General features: G+C 43.1%; 1 protein-coding gene across 1 annotated transcript in view; it reads left to right on the top strand.

The window, feature by feature from the left end:
* The first annotated feature begins 1,072 nt into the window (after positions 1 to 1,072).
* Positions 1,073 to 18,975, top strand: part of NXPH2 (neurexophilin 2) — a 35,006-nt gene continuing 17,103 nt past the window's right edge. The window contains exon 1 of the mRNA XM_036387217.1: positions 1,073 to 1,297. Coding sequence (XP_036243110.1) covers positions 1,244 to 1,297 — 54 coding nt within the window. The 5' untranslated portion in view covers positions 1,073 to 1,243. The remainder of the gene's footprint in view (positions 1,298 to 18,975) is intronic.

The raw sequence follows: 18,975 nt of genomic DNA, 5'->3' as shown, positions 1-18,975 counted from the left end.
CCCCTTTTGAGGTTGCCACCTTTCACAGGTGTCACAAAAAACAGAGGGACAACTTCAGCCTGCTCACGGCTATCTCAACAATGGATCTGGTGAATATTCATTAAATTCTGTTATTAAATGGATCTGACCCCAGTGACTTCTTTGGAAATGGGTCCTGCAGCCCTCGGGGCTCCCCACAGGCTCGCACACCATTACCCAAACCCTGTGGCCCTGCACAAGGAGCCAAATTAAACATGACCCTGGGCCTGTGCCCACTCGAGTGCGCACCGGCCCCAGGTGACAGGGGTGTGGTGTCCCCAGGGCAGGCCCCGGGACAGCTTCAGTGTCCCCGGGACAGGTTCCATGTCCCTGGGGCAGGTTCGGTGTCCCCGGGGTAATGTGAGTGACCATGGGGCAGGTTCAGTGTCCCCAGGACACTCTGAGTGAGCTCGGGGCAGGTTCAGTGTCCCCAGGACACTGTGAGTGACCCCGGGGCAGGTTCGGGGTCCCCGGGGCAGGTTCGGTGTCACCAGGACACTCTGAGTGTCCCCGGGCCTGCCCCACCGTGCCCACTCACAGCACAAACACGTCGGGTTTCCCCACAAGCCCCGTGGCTGCCGAGCCGCCTGTGTGTGCCGGGGGCAGATCCCCCCGAAGGAAGGAGCCGTGACAGGAGTGCCCTATAAAGCCGGGGCCAGGGCATGGCCGTCGAGTCTGTTCACCTGCCTCCTCTTGCCTACAGCGGCGGGGCCGGGCGGCCCAGGGCGGCTCCCAGAGGCGCACCAAGGCTCGGCAGGGCGGCCGCGGGCGGAGGAGGGGCCGCCGCCTCTTTAAACTTGCCGTGAGGGCCGGGCCGCCCCGCCCGGGGCAGCGGGGTCCGCTCAGCGCCCGGCGGGGACGCGCCGCCCCCGGCACCGCTCCCCTCAGCCGCGGCCCGGGCGGGTCCCTCCGGCACGGAGGGCGGCGGGGCCCGGCCGCGGGCTGTGAGGGGGCCCCGCCGTGCCCCGCGGGGGGAGCCGGGCAGCGCCGCCGCCTCCCGCCCGCCTCAGCCCGCCTCCCGCCCGCCATGGCCGCCCGCGGAGCCGAGCGGTGCCGAGCCGAGCGCCGCGGCAGTGCCGGGGTCTGGCCGCTGCCTGGCAGCGCCCCGTGAGCGGGGACGGCGGGCGGCGTGTCCCTGCGCTCGGTCCTGCCCCCCGTCCTCCTCCCGGAGCGGCGATGAGCGAGACCCGCGCCGGGGGAGTCGCCGCCTAGACCGGCAGCCAGGATGGTGCCCCTGCAGCCCCTGCCCCTCGTCGTGGTCCAGGGCGTCCTCCAGCTCGTAAGTGTCCATCCCCGCGGCCCCCGGACTCTCACGGGGGGCTTGGCGGACACCGGTGCCTTCCTCCGGGAGCGCGGCGGGCGCGGTCTCCTCTGGAGCCCGGTTCCCCTAACCTGCCTCCCGCAGCCCCTAACATATTCTTGGTTTTCTCTTTCTTTTCCATCTTTTTTTTCTTTTTTTTTCTTTAATTTTTTTATTATTTTATTTTAATTAGGCGGGTTTGCCTCTGTTCGCCCCGTTTGGGAATGCGGGACGCTCGCAGCCCGAGCCCAGCGCGACCCCGGGGGCCAGGGATGCGCCGGGAGCCGCCGCGGAGCTGGAAAATACCGCGGGCAGGGATGGGAGGGATGGGGGTGTTTGTGTGTGCCGAGCATCGCCGAGACTGCCCGCTCCCGGAAAGTTTTCTGCTGGCCACAAGCGCCTTTTTTTCGCGTGCAAGACAGAGCTGGGTGCGCAGGTAGCGCTCGGGAAGCTCCCCCGTTAGTTTGCGCTTGCTGCAGCGCGCCCCAGGCGTTTCCTTAATTTTTATCAGAAGCTGTGGGACACGCCGGCGTTGTGGTGAATATTCCTCTGCATGCGGTGGGGGAATGCGGGGACTGACGTGGCGGCAAGGTGAGCTGCAGAGTGCGAGACTCGGAGCGCTGGAGGAAGGGAGGGAGGCGAAGCGAGGTGCGCGGCTGAGACGGGCGAGGAGCTCAACTTCTCCCGCCCAGCGCCTCGTCCGTGGGGCGCTGATGGTACGGAGCAAATGGACTGATGCTCGTGCTCGTGAGGCGCTCATAAAGAGAAAAAAAAAAAGTGTTTGCAAAAGAGCTTGGCCATCTTCGCTTTTATTTCGGAAAGATTTTAACTGCGCTTGCTGTTTTGGGGGGAGTTTTGGTGTTACTCTCACAAATAGCTCTGCTGCAAAAGTTATGCCTCTCTTCCCCAGCTTGCCTTGGACGCGAAAGTTTGTCACGAAGTAGTCAATAGGGAGTGTGTAATAAACCCTGAAGGGATTAAACACCCTCCTTAAGAACTGGAGTCTAGTGTTACAGTGTGAGGTGATTGATTAGTTTTTGAGGAAGCTTATGTCAAATTCTAATCCGGTTTTGGATTGTGCTTGTCGTGTAATGTTTTTTGCTCCAGCACTTTATCATAGCAATGAAGTAGCGAGCTGCAGCCCTGCGATAAGGCGCACATTTCTTTCACACTCCATCCTTTTGGACAATAAAAGGCTGTTTACATTCTTCACATTCTTGCAGCCCAGTTTCCAACTAAACAACGCGCAGGGGTGAGAGATGGGGAAAGGAGAGCAGCAAATGGATTACAAAGTTGCTGAGCAGAAGGGAACTAAATAAAAACTCAAACCTACAACCTCTCTCACTCACTTGCACCATCCTTTTTTTCTTCCTTTATTTTTATTTTTTTAAGAGCTACCAAAGGGATCAATTGGAACTTGCACCATCAGGGATGGGGTTTGTTGTGCAGTGTTTTATAGGTGATGTTGGGAAGTTGCTTGCTGTGAGTGTGTTGAGTGAAGGCTGACTAAATGAAGCAAAGTTGCTGCCTTGAATCAAACAAAAATCATAAATAGCCACTGCAGGTTCTCAGGTGGATGTGGCACTCAGCTCACCCAGGAGGATTCTTTTTTTCTGCGTTCTTTAGATACAAACCAGCAAGGCTTTTGAGTAAATTAGTTTTATACCACATATAAGTTAGTTTAAATAATAAAGTAAAGCAAAATGAGAATGTGTGAGATTTTTGAAGCATTTTGGGTACCTTTTAATGCTAGCCTACTACTAAAAAGTTGTGTAAGTGTATTTTGGCATGCTCTTACCAGAACGTCTGGTTAAAGTTACAGTTTATTATAAATTATGAAATATTTTATGTTGGTGGTAATGCATTGAATGCAAGTCTGTGCCTATTCTTTGTTCTCTGGGCAGAATTTGGAGGGACTGGTGGCTTCCTGGAATCTGATTAGCAGGTTTAGAAGGGAGGCATTGTTATTACTGATTCTTGATTTTTTTCTTTCCTTTTTAATCAAAAATCCGTGTGGATAATATTAATACTACAGTGAAAGCTCAGCATTTCAGCCAAGAAAAAAAAATCCTGGGCTTCAGTGATGCAATACAGCAGCATTTCAGTAAGCCAGAAATGCTACTATCAAACCCTTCCTCTGGGGCAGTCTTAATTTTTTATAAAATCAGAGGTGTTAGAATGGGAAATATTTTGGCACTGCCTTTCTGTGAAGGGAGAAGTGCTTTTTATTTTAATAGATTGAACTTCAAATGCTGTCTTTCCTTTCAGATATCAAAGTGTGCTGTCTACTTACCTACTTGTTAAAGATGCATAAATTAGGATGAAATCCATGTGAAACTTCACAAATCTGAGGAGATTATGGCAGAGTGTCTCACTGAATTTCTGAAAGCAGTGTTAGGTGATTCTTTGTATGCTGTATCTGACGTTGCTCAGTCAGAAGTTCGTGTTTTATACTTTTAAGACAGCATAGATATATTTTTCTAGCGTGTTTCTAGATTATTTTGATTATTGTACGGGTTATCAGTATGCATGCAGCAATTGCACATATAAATTTCCTAAAATATTTTGCATATTTGGATATATTAAGCAGTAAGGAAGGCTGCTGTTGAGTCAGGTTAAGGTGCTAACTTGCTCCTGTATAAATTCATTAATTTTTAAAGCCAGGTTTACCTTCTGTTGACAATATGAGCAAAACAACAATTTGCAATGCACAGTCAGTGCATGTCTGGGCTGTTATTGATAAGAAGATGAAAAATTGCTGTGTTGTGTTATCATTAATAGGTGCTCTTGCTTTACTATTAATTTTCAGTAAGCTTTTCCAATTGTCACATAATTGCTGAATGCCCTGTTAGTTATCTCTTTGGAAGTAATGGAGTTCTGCATGTTGAGAATTAAAGTGTGTGAAGCATTAGGATAATGCAGTTTATAGAATCCCTGCTAATGTTTTGTTAAGTCAGCTTTAAATACCTCTAAGGAGGAGGGGGACTTCTTCTGCTTCCCTGCAAATATGAGTTGTTATTTTAAAGAATTCTTGTTGGAACAAAAAAAAAAAAAAAAAAAAAAAAAAAAAAGCTGGCACTATCCCTTTGTCTAGGCAAGGTGTAGTTTCAGAGAAACACACAGTCCCAGGCAGGACCTGTGGTTCTGGGGGTAGCCAGGCACTGTAACTATTGGTTTATTCTTGCATCTCTGTGGTCTGAAATTGGGAAAGGCTCACAGCAGCATTTTCCAGTGCTTATAGTCAAAGTTGCTTCATTATTCTATCAATAAACTCTCTTTACATTAGCATTGGGCAGAGTTGTTACTGCATTAGAAATCATTTTACAAGCCCTTAAAAGCAGCTGATTTTTTTCCCCCAGCACTGTTTATATAGATGAGAAATAATTAGGAACAAAAAAGACAAAGGTTGTTAATTTAAAATTTTTCTCCACCAAGTTTAGTAGTATAGCATTTGACATGAGTGAAATTCAATGACACATTGTTTGTCTTGCAATTTCAAAGGCTGAAAATAACTATAACCAAAGCAGATTTTGACAATGAAGCAAAATTTTTGCAGAGGTTTTTTTTCTTTTTTTTTTTAACAGAATGTAAGGTTCTTAGTAACTTGAGCTGAAAGAATATTTGCTATAGCACAAGGTACTGCTTCATAAGAAGAAATATATTAAAAGCTGAGCTAAAGCTGCCTTTCCATTTAAAATATGCATATCCTGTGAGGTGTAGAAACACAGAGATCTGTTCCTTCTGGCTACTTTAATTTTGTCTCCATAGCCTTGCAAATGTGGTCCAGGTAGCATGCCCTTGCAGTGAGAATCAGAAATAGGCACCATGCAAGACTCTCAGCACCATTTCAGAAAGGTAAATGCTTCCCTCTGGTCATCTGGAAGTGCACAGATGAAATTCCATCCCCCCTTAATTTCAGGGAGAACTTTGTTATAAAATGTATTGGACCCAACCTTTCATTTGGCTTCCTTTGGTAATTTTTTTTTCGGTGCTGTAGGCATTATAAGCCTTGCGTAATAAAGTAATGTAGGTAACTCAAGAATTGCAGGTAATTTGGAGCTGGAGACAGACCAACAAACGCTGGTTTCAGCAGATTGAGAATTTATTACCCTGAATAAGGAGTTGTGTCTTAAGGTGGATGGGGCCAGGTTTAGTTTGCATAGGAGGTTCACAACTCAACCTGTCCTCACATCACATCTTTTGTCCTAGGTTCCATGAAGCTGGTTCCGTGATCCTTCTCAGTTCATTTGCAGGTTGACTGGGGCACAGAAAGATTACAGATCCTGTTTAAAATTTGTACAGCAAGACTTCTTTGACTGATGTCCAATAGGCCACAAGATACCCCAGGCTTCCCTAGGCAAAATCCATGTTTCAAACTTTCCATTTGTAACACATAAAGAATTTTTCTGCCATTGTAAAGCACTTGGAGAGATGTCAGAGTCGTGCTGTAAGTGTAACAGACAGGGAAGTGAAATGGAAAGATTGGTGGAGCCCCAGTGCTAAAATAGGATGCTCTCATCACTCCCACCATTCTGGTTTTCCTCCTGTGAGAAGGGAACTCAGGAACAGGAGTTGAAAGGGAGCAGCAGAAACCACTCACTGACCTGCACATTAAGAGCATCAGAGAGGTGCAACTCTGCCCTAGGTACACCAAATTCCTCCTATACTGTTAAAATTTTTACCTTTAAAGAACACTTTACAAACAAAACGGTACAAGGAGAAGCAAGAACTGCTTGGGAAATTTGCACTGAGGTGCCAGCAAGTTGCTTGTGGTCATTGGGCGAGGTGTTGACCTTTATTTGCTCCAGGTGTTGGGTAAGATGTGGAAATTCTGGGGCACTTGCGGTGAAGAGCTGCAGTAAGGAAAGGTCAGTGCTACTCTGCGCTGAATGGTTTTAAGACAAAAGCTGTGATTCCATAGGTGGGGATTGCCTCTTGCTCAGAAACAGAATGAGCTGTTCCTGTGCTCGGGAAAGCCTGTGGCTTTGGATCTTTCACGCCTACTTGTCAATGTGTCAAAACCGGAGACAGCGATGAGAAAGAAAGGGTTTTTTTTCGGGTTTGTGCTACGCAGGACAGTCCATTTGCTCTGCTAATCTGTTTTCGTGTCCTGATTTTTGCCCACTTTAACACATTGCTTCACTATACCCATTACAAAACACAAACACCAGCTGTAAAATCTTTGCTAGATCACATCTAGCAGAATTGGAAAACAGGAAGGTGGAAGTTCCCATTCACGTGGCTGTTACAAATTCATCCTGAACCTGACTTCCAAAAACACCCTATTCTGAGGCAGCTTTGGCCTTTCACTTCGAATCTTAAATACGTTTATGTTTATTTTTCCAACCCCATTCCTCCTTCCCATTATGTTTCCATTCCTTCACCTTCCCACTGGGTTTGTGGCTATAGTTTGTGTAGGGTGTTTAGGTGCTTAAAGGATCAATCAGAGTGATAATAAGGGGTGACCTGCTGGCAATTTTTGCTTCCAGCAGAGCATCACTACTGTGAAGTAAGTCCGGTCTGCAGGTCAGGACTTGGGAACATTGCTAATTCCTTTCCTGTAGGGAATCTCCTTGTGGGCTGGTGTTCTGTGTCGGCTCTAAGCTCTGTCGCACTTAACGAAGAGATTCAAGGAAACAAATTAGGAATGGGGAGGAAATGAAGGGCTGTGAAGTTGGGTCAGCTGTAAAGACTGAGTCGTTTTGTCTTTGCAGCAGGGATTTCAGTGCTGGTGTGATGCTCTGCTCTCCCTGGAATGGCAGTGCTTACTGTAAATATAGAATTGGAACGATTGACTATAATTTAAGGTAGATTTAAAGAGCTGTAAGAGCTGTAGTTCTTGAGATAGGTTTTCTCTTTGTTCCAAATGACTGGTAGTAATAGAAGCTATTATTAGCTGGGAAGTGAAAATGAAAGAATAGGGAGAAATAAAAAAATAAAGTGAAGAATCTAATGTCTCTAAAATCGGGCTTTATGTGCATTGGGACCAATTATGGTTATTGTATCATTACAGTACAGATTTGAGGCTACTCCAAAAGCTCTCATTCTGCTTCTCCAGATCCAGCATGTTTGGTTTATGTTTACAATCAGTTGTGAATTTCTTGACATTATAGTACTTGTTTTAGGGGATGACTAGGTATTTCTAATATCATCAATCATCAGTATAAACACTACCTTAATTTCATCTTTCTTTACCCATTATCTGGGAAAATAAAACACTGTGCATAGAAGTGCTCCTGTATTTGTTCTGCTGTTAAGTAGATTTAAGGGGTTTTAATGGAGAAGGACCTGGCTGTGCTTGAGGCTGACCTGGAGGAAGAAAAAAGCCCTGGGACTTTGCTGAGGGAATAAGAGATGAATATGAGAGAGAGAGAGGAAGATGATGGATGTAAAACAGCCCTGTGGGCAGGTGGAAATCAGCCTGAGAAGTTACTGCAGGCAGAGAAGGACAGACAGACTGACAGTAACGAGGAATATTCCCACAGTAACAGAGTTCTACTTGAGCATCAAACCCAGGTGGGTGAAATATCAGACCTTGAAGTTTTTTGTCATTTAATGCTGCCTGTCTCTCTTTTCCTTGCAAGCACCTGCTCATTGATTCTGTTGCTGCTAACATGTGTTTGGAAAGTTGGAATTCCTGTTCCCAGTGGGAATGTAAGGGTCTCATTGGCAGTAGTTTGGTCTCAATCCTTTGGCTGGAGCTGTTAACAGTGAGTGTGTTTCTTTGCCATTGGGAGCCTAAACCCAGGGAAGGTGTTCCCAAGTTGAATTTTCTCCTTACTCCAGGCGGTTGGGTGATTGCTGGAAGAAAACTTCTGAAACTGTATGCACATGACAGGAGTTTTATAGTGCACTGTAACTGGAGTTCATGGCGCTTTATAGTCAAGGTGTGTTACATGTGTGTCATCGTTATTTTGGGAAACTTAAGGAATAAAACAGAGCCTAGAGGCAAATTCCTTGTCTTCACCCAGTAGAGCAGAAGAATATTTTGTGTAGCTGACTCTGTCCTTCCATGGCCCATCTCCCCACACAGGGAAAGAGCTGCTGAATCCGATCTGAACTGGCTGACAACAGGGGCATTTTTGGAGTGATGTAGTTTGGATCAAGGCAGGAGTGAAGCCCAGTCCTTCAATTTCTCAAGCAAAAGGAGTGCCAGGGAGAGGGCTAAAGCCTGTGTTGTTTTCCACTCATTAAACTAACAAAATGCTAATCAGCTTTCTGGAAAGATTGGCAGTAGATAATGTTGCTGTGGCACCACTGTCTTATCGGGTGTGTTAGCCTGGGCTACTCTAAATGAGGTGATTGAAACACCTCAGTGTTTTTTGAAACTGATTCAATTTTGCCCATTGACTACTTTCAGTTCTGTCACCATTCGAGGCAAGGAAAATACCGATGCTAAATTCCTTGTGGGGCTGGGACAAATCCTGTGCTGCAGCTGCTGTTGTGTGCCAGCCTCTGCTGCCTGCTGCTGAGCTGCTGTGTCGATTTCCAGACATTGAATTAATCTTCCAGTGCTGGAAACATCCATTTTTGAGTTAATTCTGAGTCAAGCTGCACTGTCTTCTATTGCTGAATGACAAATCCATCAGTCTTCCTTGCCTTCCCCTGGCTTGGGTCTGCTCACTGCTGTCAAGAAGTTTCTGGCCCTCCAGGGAGCTTTTCTAAGCTGCATTCTGCTGGGAGCTGCCTGCTTGCTCCCTCTGTTTCTGTCTCCCTCTGTGCTCCATCTTCCTGAAGTTTTTTTCCAGGCAGAGGATGCTCAGTTCCTCTGGGAGAACCAGCAGTTTCCTTGCTTTCTTCTTCCTCCTGGAGATGCCCCTCCATCCAAAGTACAGCAGCCCAAGAGCAGGTAGAAAGCCTGCCTTCCTTTCTACTAGTCAGCTTCAAATATTTTATTTAAATATTTAAAACATATTTTTAGAAGCATTTATTTTATTATTTTTGCAGGAAAGAAATTGTGAGAGCTGCATTTCCAGAATCTATTAATGGTCATCTGTTCACTCCTCGCTGGTGGCTTCTGTCCAAGCTGTCTGGTAGCAAATCAGTCCAAAGGTTTATCAGCTTTGGGTCCTTCATTGTATAGTGTATTTCCAGAGTGTTTCCATTTCAAATTGTCCATTTTTTAACTCATTTGTCACGATTCCAAGTCTGAGTGGATATCCACTTTTAAAGCACCTGATTGGATTACGATGTGAGGATTGGTTTTTAAGGAGCAAGTTTTGTAGAGCTGTAGATGTTGTAGACTCTGCCCTAAAAAGCATCTGTTTCTAAAAAGCGTATTTTTCACCTCTGTGTAGGGACACCCTCTGCCTGTGAAGGTCCTATTGTGGCAGTGAGCTGTGCTGTGTAAAACTTAGATCCAGACCAAGAGATGCAACAAATTGCATTTCTACCACATTACTTTACTGGGGCACAGAAGGTTATTAGTTTCTCTGCTCTTTCTCTCCTTCTCCCTAGAACCCATAGTCCCAGTTTTTTTTTTTACATCAGTTTTGGTGAAATCACAGTTAATGCCTTTCCTTAAAGTTCTTTAAGAGTGGGAAAGCCATTCTCATCCATCTCACTCTTCAAGTCTTTTCTTATTTTTCTTCTGACTAGAATTCAGTATCCAGTTTCTGGCACCAAGCTAAGCTAGCTTAAAATAATACCAATGTGTTGAGTGCCTGACAGGGGAATAAATGCATTGTCGAGTTGGGACCTATTTGATTTAAATTAAATAAAATGCCTCTAAATGTAAGGATGAAGAAACGTGACATACCTCATACTCAGATCCATTTTATGGTGCTCACCCCATAATCCTTTTATTCAGACATGTGTGACCTATGTGTTATCAGCAATGGGCAGCCTAACACTGCAGTAACCAGGGAATTTAAACTCCATATTTTATTCAACAAAACCTTTTTGTGAGTATTGGATGAGATCTCTTACTCTGCTTGCTTAGACTGGGGGTTCAGTGTTGCTGTTTTTAATACTTGATGTTGAACAATGGAGGAAAAAATGAATTTAAAATAGCAAAATTTGTATTTTTGCTGGCTAAGGACACCATTCTGCAGAAATTTGCCTTCTGGTGAGTTTGCAATATTCTTTCAATGAACAGCACAGTTATACTTTTGGTGGAATAGTAAGATTAATATGGGGACAAATAAATATAATGGCTATTGTATTTTTCTTGTGTTCTAATGGATTGGATTATCTTGTCCATCCAGAGTAACTATTAGATTTATTTTTAATTTTTTTCAATAACAGCAGTAACTGTGAGGGAGATGGAACTTTATTCTGTTTAGATGTTGAAACTGTAGTCCTGAAAACACAACTCAGTAGTCACTGACTGACTTGTCCCACACCAGTGAAATCCTTCCATGTTTTCAGGGAGTATTAAGATAAACTCAGTCTGTAATCAGTTATTAATAAAGCCTGCTGAACATGTGCCCTATGTCCCCATTCCTGTCTCATCCACTACAATTATCTAACAGAAATTTAATTATCCTTGAGATCACCAGCTCTGATCCAACTAAAGTGCACAGAATGATTGAACAGTTCTTCCAGTGATGGGCAAGAGTATTAGAAGAAGCTTGGTTTTCTTAGGAAATGGGCTATAATAGTATTTGAAACAGAAACCAGTTTGAAAGCCAAAGCACACCTGTATGGCAATCAGAAGTTCACCAGGGTTTCCTGGGGTAGCCACATTTTGGTGTTTGGACAGACATATAGAGGCTGCAAAAGAGCTTTTAATGTTGCCTTTAATAGAAACACGTGCTGTTGTATAATTTGTTTGGTTCTGGCCCCTCCTCAAAATGCTCACCTGGAAAAGGACTAGTGATCCATTTCAGTGGGGCAGGAAAACCTACATAAATTCAGTTGGTTTGTTTGGGTTATTTTCCTTCTTTCTTCAGTTTGAGAATAACATCCTGACTAAATGTGGTCAGGAGTTTTCTACACACACTTCTGGAAAATTCAGTCATTAAAAGATAATGCAGAGGTTATCAATATCATGACTTTGAATTCAACACCTGCAGATTGTGTATGGTACTTGAGAATGAGATTCAGCCAGAAGGAAAGGTCCAGAACAGGGATTGCAGGGTTGCCTGCTTCCACTTGCACTAGCACACTTTTTAAAGGTTGGCTTAAGGTAGAACAGCTTTTAATGACTGATGAGCAAACAGGTGGTATCTCCATTCTCTCTGTACAAATAAGTCAGTGCTTATCCCGTGGTTAGGATGGCAGAAGGGAAAATGAGCCTGCATCTCTCAAGACAGCATCAAATTTATCAAGGGAGACAGTATTCTACAGCAGGGTGCTCAGTCGCTGCCCTCAACAAGACTGAAACCTGCTTGGATCTACCTTGAAGAGACACAATAGGTACAAATATGTTCATTTATTTTGGTGGGAGGTTGAATAGGTACAAATTCAGTGGGAGCAGGAAAGTGGCTTTTCCTGCACCTACCTGGGGATGTTCTTGCTCCTGCAAAGAGACACTAGAAGATAAAACATGGTAGGAGCATCACTGCAAGCATTTTTTTCCTGTTTTTGCAACCTAAGTCAAAGGTGTGTGAAAACCACATCCTGGATTGGATCCTTCAACAGAAATCAAGGAAGGAGTGCCTGGGTTGTATCCTGGCAGAGCCCATCCAGGGATTAGCAGCTTGGGTGCTTGGTGAGGTGTGCTCTTAAACAAACTAAGGGGAATTTGCGGCCTTGAAATGTAAGGACCACTTGGGTCATGTGTCTTACTGTGTGATTTTAGAGATTATAGATTTAGGCACTAGTTATGAAACTGAGGAGGAACTGCATTTGCTCTCTGTCAAACTCTCCATGCTTTTGTCATTCTCCTTGTCAGATGGATGGATACCTGGAAAACTACCCAATGCCTTCCTGTGATGTAGGATTGCTGATGCTAAACACTTCCTATTATTCTTCCTTAGTGTTTTTTTAGAAGGTCCCATGATGATCCCTAGCTGATGCTATCATATTGTTTAGTTTTTCCTAATACTATGCACAAAGTTTTCTTAATTCCTTCCCTTTGTGCTTAGCTATCTTGTTTTCTATCACTCTTGAGACACTTTGTTCAGACTGCATTATTTGCCTGTTCCTGGGCACCTTTTCCTCAAAGATCTGCAACATTAGCACTGTGAGTCATAGCAAGTTTTACCTCTTTATTGATCTTCTGATTCTGGGTGTTTGGAATAATTTACTTTTTTTTTTTCCTTGTCTCTCTCCTGTTGGTTTTCACGGAACATCTAACTAGAAAGATATGTGCTGACCCAATTTGCTTAGACAGTATCTTTTAACCCTGACAGAGAGGAGTCTTGGAAAATATGGTAATTTCTCAGATTTAGAAAATGGGCTAGATTCAGGACGAAGACATTATATTCTGAATAATTATATTGGAATATTTTTTTCTACTTCAAATTGTGATGCTTCTACTCCCTTTTTTTTTTTTAATGGGCATGTGATGTAGACAGGTTGGGTTTTCCCTGGCCATCTGCAGCCAGCCCATGAAGGTGGGACACTGTGTGTGCTCTGTGGATATTCTGAAGATGTGAACTACGTGACTGTGTTAGCACCATGCATGAGCTCACAGGCACAGCCACAAAAAGGAGGATGAATACAGCTGGGAGGTTTTGGTCAGCCCAGAGCTCAGTGAGAACATTCTTGTATCTACCAGAAACATTCATAGTCTCTCCAATGAAGTTTTTCCATTGCAAGCTCTTCAGGGGTGTCAGTGCTCTGGGTAGAATTGATAGTGTCTGAAAAGAAAAATACCAGCAGGAAATACAGATAAACAGATTGTACACCTAAGTGTTTTGCTCAGTCCTTAATTTCCTATCAAAGAAATATCCCAGCCATTCCCAAGGGACACATTTCTTTGCAAGCAGTGACAACCCTTGTAGCTGGCAGTGTGTAAGAAAAGCTTCTGTTGAAAGAGGCTGTTAAAGAATCACATGTTCTGTTGATATAAACCTGATATTGCTTCAGATTTCCTATTACTGAAAGAAATACATTTAGAATAGTCTGTAAAATAGTCCTTTTGCCTGGAACCACCACCTTTTCTCATACAAGTCATCATCTTTAATAGATAAGCTTTCCATTAAGAGCTAGAGAAGGTGCTAGTTTTTCTTTCAGCAGTTAGAAATAAGAACAATAAATGTGTGGGGGAAATGCATCAATTTGGTTAGGAACATCAAAGTGTGTTCCTATCTGAAATATAGACAAATCAGTTCAGAGAAGGCTCCAAGTGTAGAATTATTGACCCTGGAGGATAAGATACAGAATAACCTTCCTGGGCTGTATTCTGTCAATTTTAAGTAGTGTTTGCAAGGTGAATAGTTTAACAGTCTCATTCCCCCTCAGCAAAATATTAATAGCAGATTGCATCACAGCTTTTCCTAAAAGTTTTTTGCCCTTTATAAATTACACTGCTGTAAAAGTATATTAATGTTCTATATATCTATTAATCTTCTGTAAGATAAAATGAATAAATCCAAGTGATTGATGTAACTCATAAAAGCCCATAATTGTCTCTTTCTGCTCTGGTTGCTAATTTCATGATGTGGTCTCAATTCTGGGGCCAACTGGTTGAGCCCTCTCTGTGGTGTGTCAGAATCCTGAAAGCAGTGGGGTCTGCAGGTGCTGCATCCAAGTGCAGGATGAAAGATTAAACCAGGAGATCACAGGGTTAAAATCACTTATATAATCTCCTTAAATATAAATACAAATCTCATAAATTAACATTTGAGATTAAATTCTTCTTTCACAGGGTGCTTAAGTGTATGTCTGCTCTGTGATATTTTGAAACCCACCAGGCAAAAAAAAAAAAAATCTGTTTTATTCAAAATGCTTTTGAGCATTCAAGAAATGCACTGTCTTCCTGACAGCTCAAATAGGAAACAGTCCTGGATGTATTGCCTAGCAAGGAAGAACAGCTCATCCTGTGACATACTCTGTGTGTGTGTGTAAGACAGCATCCTGGGCAGTTAGCAGGTGAATTCTGTCCTTCAAGTTTTACAACACAAATACAACTTGTTTCAGGGAATGTGTACATTAGAAACAAATGGAAAAATGGCTGAATTCAATTAAATGTTGGCAATCAAAGCCTGGAACTTTATATAATCACCTTTGGTCCAACATCAACAACTGTCAACAGTACACTTTGAAAATAACTTTTTAATGAAATCTGAAAGAACAAGATTGTTTAAATCATCTTTGGGAAGATTAGTTTCCAGGGGGAGTTATTCTGTTATACTGTGATTTCCGTAACTACGTCAAATCTCTTCAGTAGTGATGGTGATTATGGGCAGAGTGATTCCAAGTCCATCTGTGAATTCAGGCTGCAGTCTTACAGAAGAACCAGACCCCCCTTGCTCCTGATGTCTGCTCAGACTGTGCCTCATTACCCACTGCCTTCTGAGCCTCATCCAGTGCTTTTCACTCAGTTGTCCCCTCATCAAGGCAGCAACATCCCAGCTTGGAGGCAGAAGTGCTTGGGAGGCTGTGTCAAAAACCTGGACAAAGTAATGGACATTGTTCTGCTCTCTCCTCATCCACAGATCTGGTTTTTTGATAAATATTTGGCAACCAATTTAGTCAATCATGGTAAATGTAGTAAATCCATGGTAAATCTACTCTGCCTATTCCCGGCCATCATCTTGCCCTTCCTTAGCACGTCAGACTTTAGAAAGGATGTGCTCCATGATTTCCCAGGGGGCTGAAGAGAGTCTGAGCAGCTGGTCATCTCCCAGACTGTTTTTAGCCTTTTTGAAAACAGTTGCTGTATTTGGGGTCTTTCCTGGTTATCAGGGCCCTCTCCCAGTCTCCAAAACCTTTCAAATCTGGTAGTGAAAAGCCTCACAATAACATCAGCTGGCTCTTTCAGCACACTTGAATGACACCCACCCTCTGGGCTATGTTTGGGTTCAGATTTCTCAGGGGACCCCAATTCCTTGCTCTCTCAGACTGATACTAGGGATTGTGTAGGGAATAGAATAAAAACTTCAGAGGACTTGAACTAGTTGTGCAAGAGCCAAATGGATTCCTTGGAGTTCAATATGATATCACTGAGACAGGCACCACTGTTGGTTTTGTCTAGTGATAGATGCTAAATGATCATCAAGCCAAAATTTAAATAATCATCTGCAAAGGAATAGTTTTCATTCATTGAGACAATTTTGTCTCAAATATAGCTAGAAGGACACAGAGGGTTCATTTCAGATCTCTTCAGGAGATCTAAGCTTTACTTAGGGAGAAGGTCTTGAGTTTGGTCTTCCAATATCAACAGAGAATTGCCCCACAGAGGCAGAAGGAAGTGTTCCTTGAGGACAAGGATGGCAGGGTGGGGCAGAAATGGGCACTTGCTTGGTGACTGGAGCAGTCCTGTAAGAGCTGCTTCATTCCCCACCTTTCTCTACAGTATTAACTCGGGACACTGTTCTATGTTAGCATGAGATTCAACAAATTTTTGGAGAACACCATTAGTGTGGATTAGCCCCATATTTTTTTTGATTGAAAAAACAATAATGGTTTTCTTAAAATGGTGAATATTAAATTCTTTGCTGTGTTACATTTTAGCAATGCCTACAGATACAGAAATAACACATGCTTAAGGCAGGCATGGGAAGATGTGTAATTCCTTATTCCTTGTAACTCTCATCCTTCTGAATTCAGTCAGTTTTATGGAGAGCAAGCACAGAGGTAAAGCTCCAGCCTGGTCTGTGACTCAGACTAACAACTTTTGCTCCTGCAAAAATGATTCACATTTTTAATGTTAGTTTGTATCCTACACATTGAGGGCTTGTAGAAAAATAATTTGAGAAATTCTAGATAGGCAAATGAACCTCAAAGCAGTTATAACACCTGAAAAATTTATCCAATGTAGGGATATTTTTCAGCTATAGAAAGAAATTATCATTAACCACAGTTGAGCACTTGCAGTTTTCTGCCATACAGGAACTTCATTCTCCCCTCAGTCTGTGAGCTGATGTAGTGACAAGCTGCAGAGAGATGACAGATTTCGCTAAGGATTTGGAGTCTGAACACCTGTGCAGTGTCATGCATTTAAAAATAGAATGTGACAGCAAAACACATCAACCTTCTAATGTCCAAATGGAAACCACAGGGTTTTTTTCTTCAGCTTTTATCCAGAGAAATCACTTTCAATCATCACTGGCCAAGTGAAAATACAAAGCAAGGCTGTTTTGTTGTGGTCCACAACAAACAGGAACAAGTCAGAATGGTAAGCACAGGTGCACAGAAAATATTCAGTAATGCCCATTTCTTTCTCCTCGGTGCTGTTGTGCATCTCTGAGGCTGCTGGTTACTAATGGTCCAGAGTGATTTCTTCAGGAAACCCTGGGAGATGGGTTAGGAGAGGGCTGCCAACCAAAGCTGCTCTACGCACCTTGGCTTCTGCAAGAGTCACTCAACCCTCCAATGAATGCATCAGAGAAAAACAACCAACACAGCTTTTTTGTTTCCTATGATCTTCTCTCTGGGAGAAAAAGAAGCATTAACCAAGGGCAAAAAGATAAAAAGAGACTTGCCTGATTGCAGGGTTAGATGTGTGCATTCTGCTCTCCTCTGGAGGGGCCTGTGTCACTGGCAGTGTTGGAAGGGAACATCTCTGCTGCCCATCTCCCTTAACAGTATCCTTGAAACGTTAATCAAATCGAAAGCACATGATCTTTTCTCCTCTTTTTTACAGAGGGAACGAGGCTTCCCAGTCTGCCACAGCCTCTGAGCCCTCTGCCAGGCTGCTCTGCTCTAAGGTTGAACATAATTACTGGGCAGCACCATGGGCTGCCCAGGAACCCAGTCCATCCCATTTTTCTCATTACACGATGCTGACCTTTCAGCAAGTGCTCTTTCTTCAGCAAAACCTTTGTTTTCAGAGATCAGATGTTTTTTCTTCATATTGAGTACAATAATTTTGAGAAGTGGTTTTGGCCTCTTTCCTATTGCAATCCTATTAGCTGTGTTTAGAAGGACATTTATTCAGTGTTTTGGGACAAGATTTTTATGTGATTGTGTGATGAGGAATTAAAGAGGGTCCAGATTTAGCTCTTCTCTGCTCTCATTTATGGATGAGAAAGACAGAAACCTACTTTAAACTCAGACAAGAATTAGCATTTTGGATGACAAAAGCTATCACACATGAATGGGTTGCTTCTTAAAATCAACAAAATAAATTAGACTCCCTGTTTAGGAGCATCTGGCACCCTTAGAACCTAGTTCATATAATGATGTCTCTGTTTGTTAAAAAGAATTATGTAACAATGTGGTTGATTTATTTCAAGATGATTGGCTTAGCAACTTAATTGGACTATGCAGTATAGCAGAGTACACACAAAAAAATAATTTAATTAGCTCATTTGTTTGTGGATGACTGCGAGCACTGCGCATCACGCTCGGCCGTTTGATCCTGTGAGGAACCAACCCTTGTCAGCTTCCACGGAAACCATGCTCACAGCCAGGGAGCAACAGCACCACGCTGGTGTTCAGGTGTTGGGAAAACCCACAGAAACCTTCCTTGGAACCCAAGGAGTGCTCCTTGACTCCTGGCAGGCTCAGGAGCCTTCCTGGAAAAACAGCAAGGCAAAAATGTCCCTTGAAGACTAAAACTCATTTTCTCCCTCTGCGACCTCTCTGTTTTCTTGAGCTGATATTCCACCTTCCAGCTCCCAAATGCTATTAACATCCCAGAAAATTAGCATGCTGGATCCAGGTTTTAGATTCATCCTGGTGCAAAGTTTTATGTCCTCTGTTTCCAGGATGGCTACTCATTCATGAAAAACAGGCATTTGCAACACCATTGGACTCCTTCATGAGGTCACTACCTCCCACCTGAGACAGAAAAGTGCTATAATTATTATCATCATTATCGTTATGGTTATTTTTGTTATAACAATAAAAATAAACCTGCTAGTAACATAAGAGTAACATTTATTGTAATGTGTTCAAATTACTTAATATCCAAGTAGTATTTTCAGAATAGCACTTGGCAGTGGTTCAAATAACTTTCCAGATCTCTCCGTTTTATTTCAGTTCCAGAGGCAGCCAAGAGATTGCTGACTTGTGGGAAAGATTCCACTTAAGTGTTTATTAAGTTGTTTCTATACTCTAATTTTACACCAATTTAAATAAAATTAGAGGTGTGGATGTTGATTTCTCTTGTGTTGTTACATTAAAATACTCTGTGTCCCACGTGATTTCCTTTTTCCATTTCTATAATTGAACAGCAAACTCCCCCCTTCTCTCCCACCCCACAAAGCACACAAAAAACAAGAAAAAAACCTAAATTAAAATCAGAATAAGTACTTTACTTAAAACATAAAAGAAGAAATAGGGCTGAAATTCCTTACTTATTGCACCCTGTAGTTCCTAGATACAGCTGCACATCTGGCGTGTGAGATAATGCGCTGTTTAGAGACCATGGTAGAACACAGAAAATTGGAAATGAGTTTCAAGTCTTAACACTACATTTCTTCACTGCTGGGAGCAAGTAAGGCCCTGCTTTTCACTCTTTTTGTAGGTTGTGTGATTTGATTCCCTCTGGTTTTTTCCTCTGTAAATAATATATGCCTGAAGGAAATCAGGAAAGGGATCATTCTGTAAGAAGTATTTTATGCAGAACAGCTGAGAAGATCTTTTATCAATACTCAGAC

The sequence above is a fragment of the Molothrus ater genome, chromosome 7, assembly GCF_012460135.2.
Source record: "Molothrus ater isolate BHLD 08-10-18 breed brown headed cowbird chromosome 7, BPBGC_Mater_1.1, whole genome shotgun sequence".
Classification (NCBI taxonomy): Eukaryota; Metazoa; Chordata; class Aves; order Passeriformes; family Icteridae; genus Molothrus; species Molothrus ater.
This window is presented reverse-complemented; position numbering and strand designations above follow the sequence as displayed.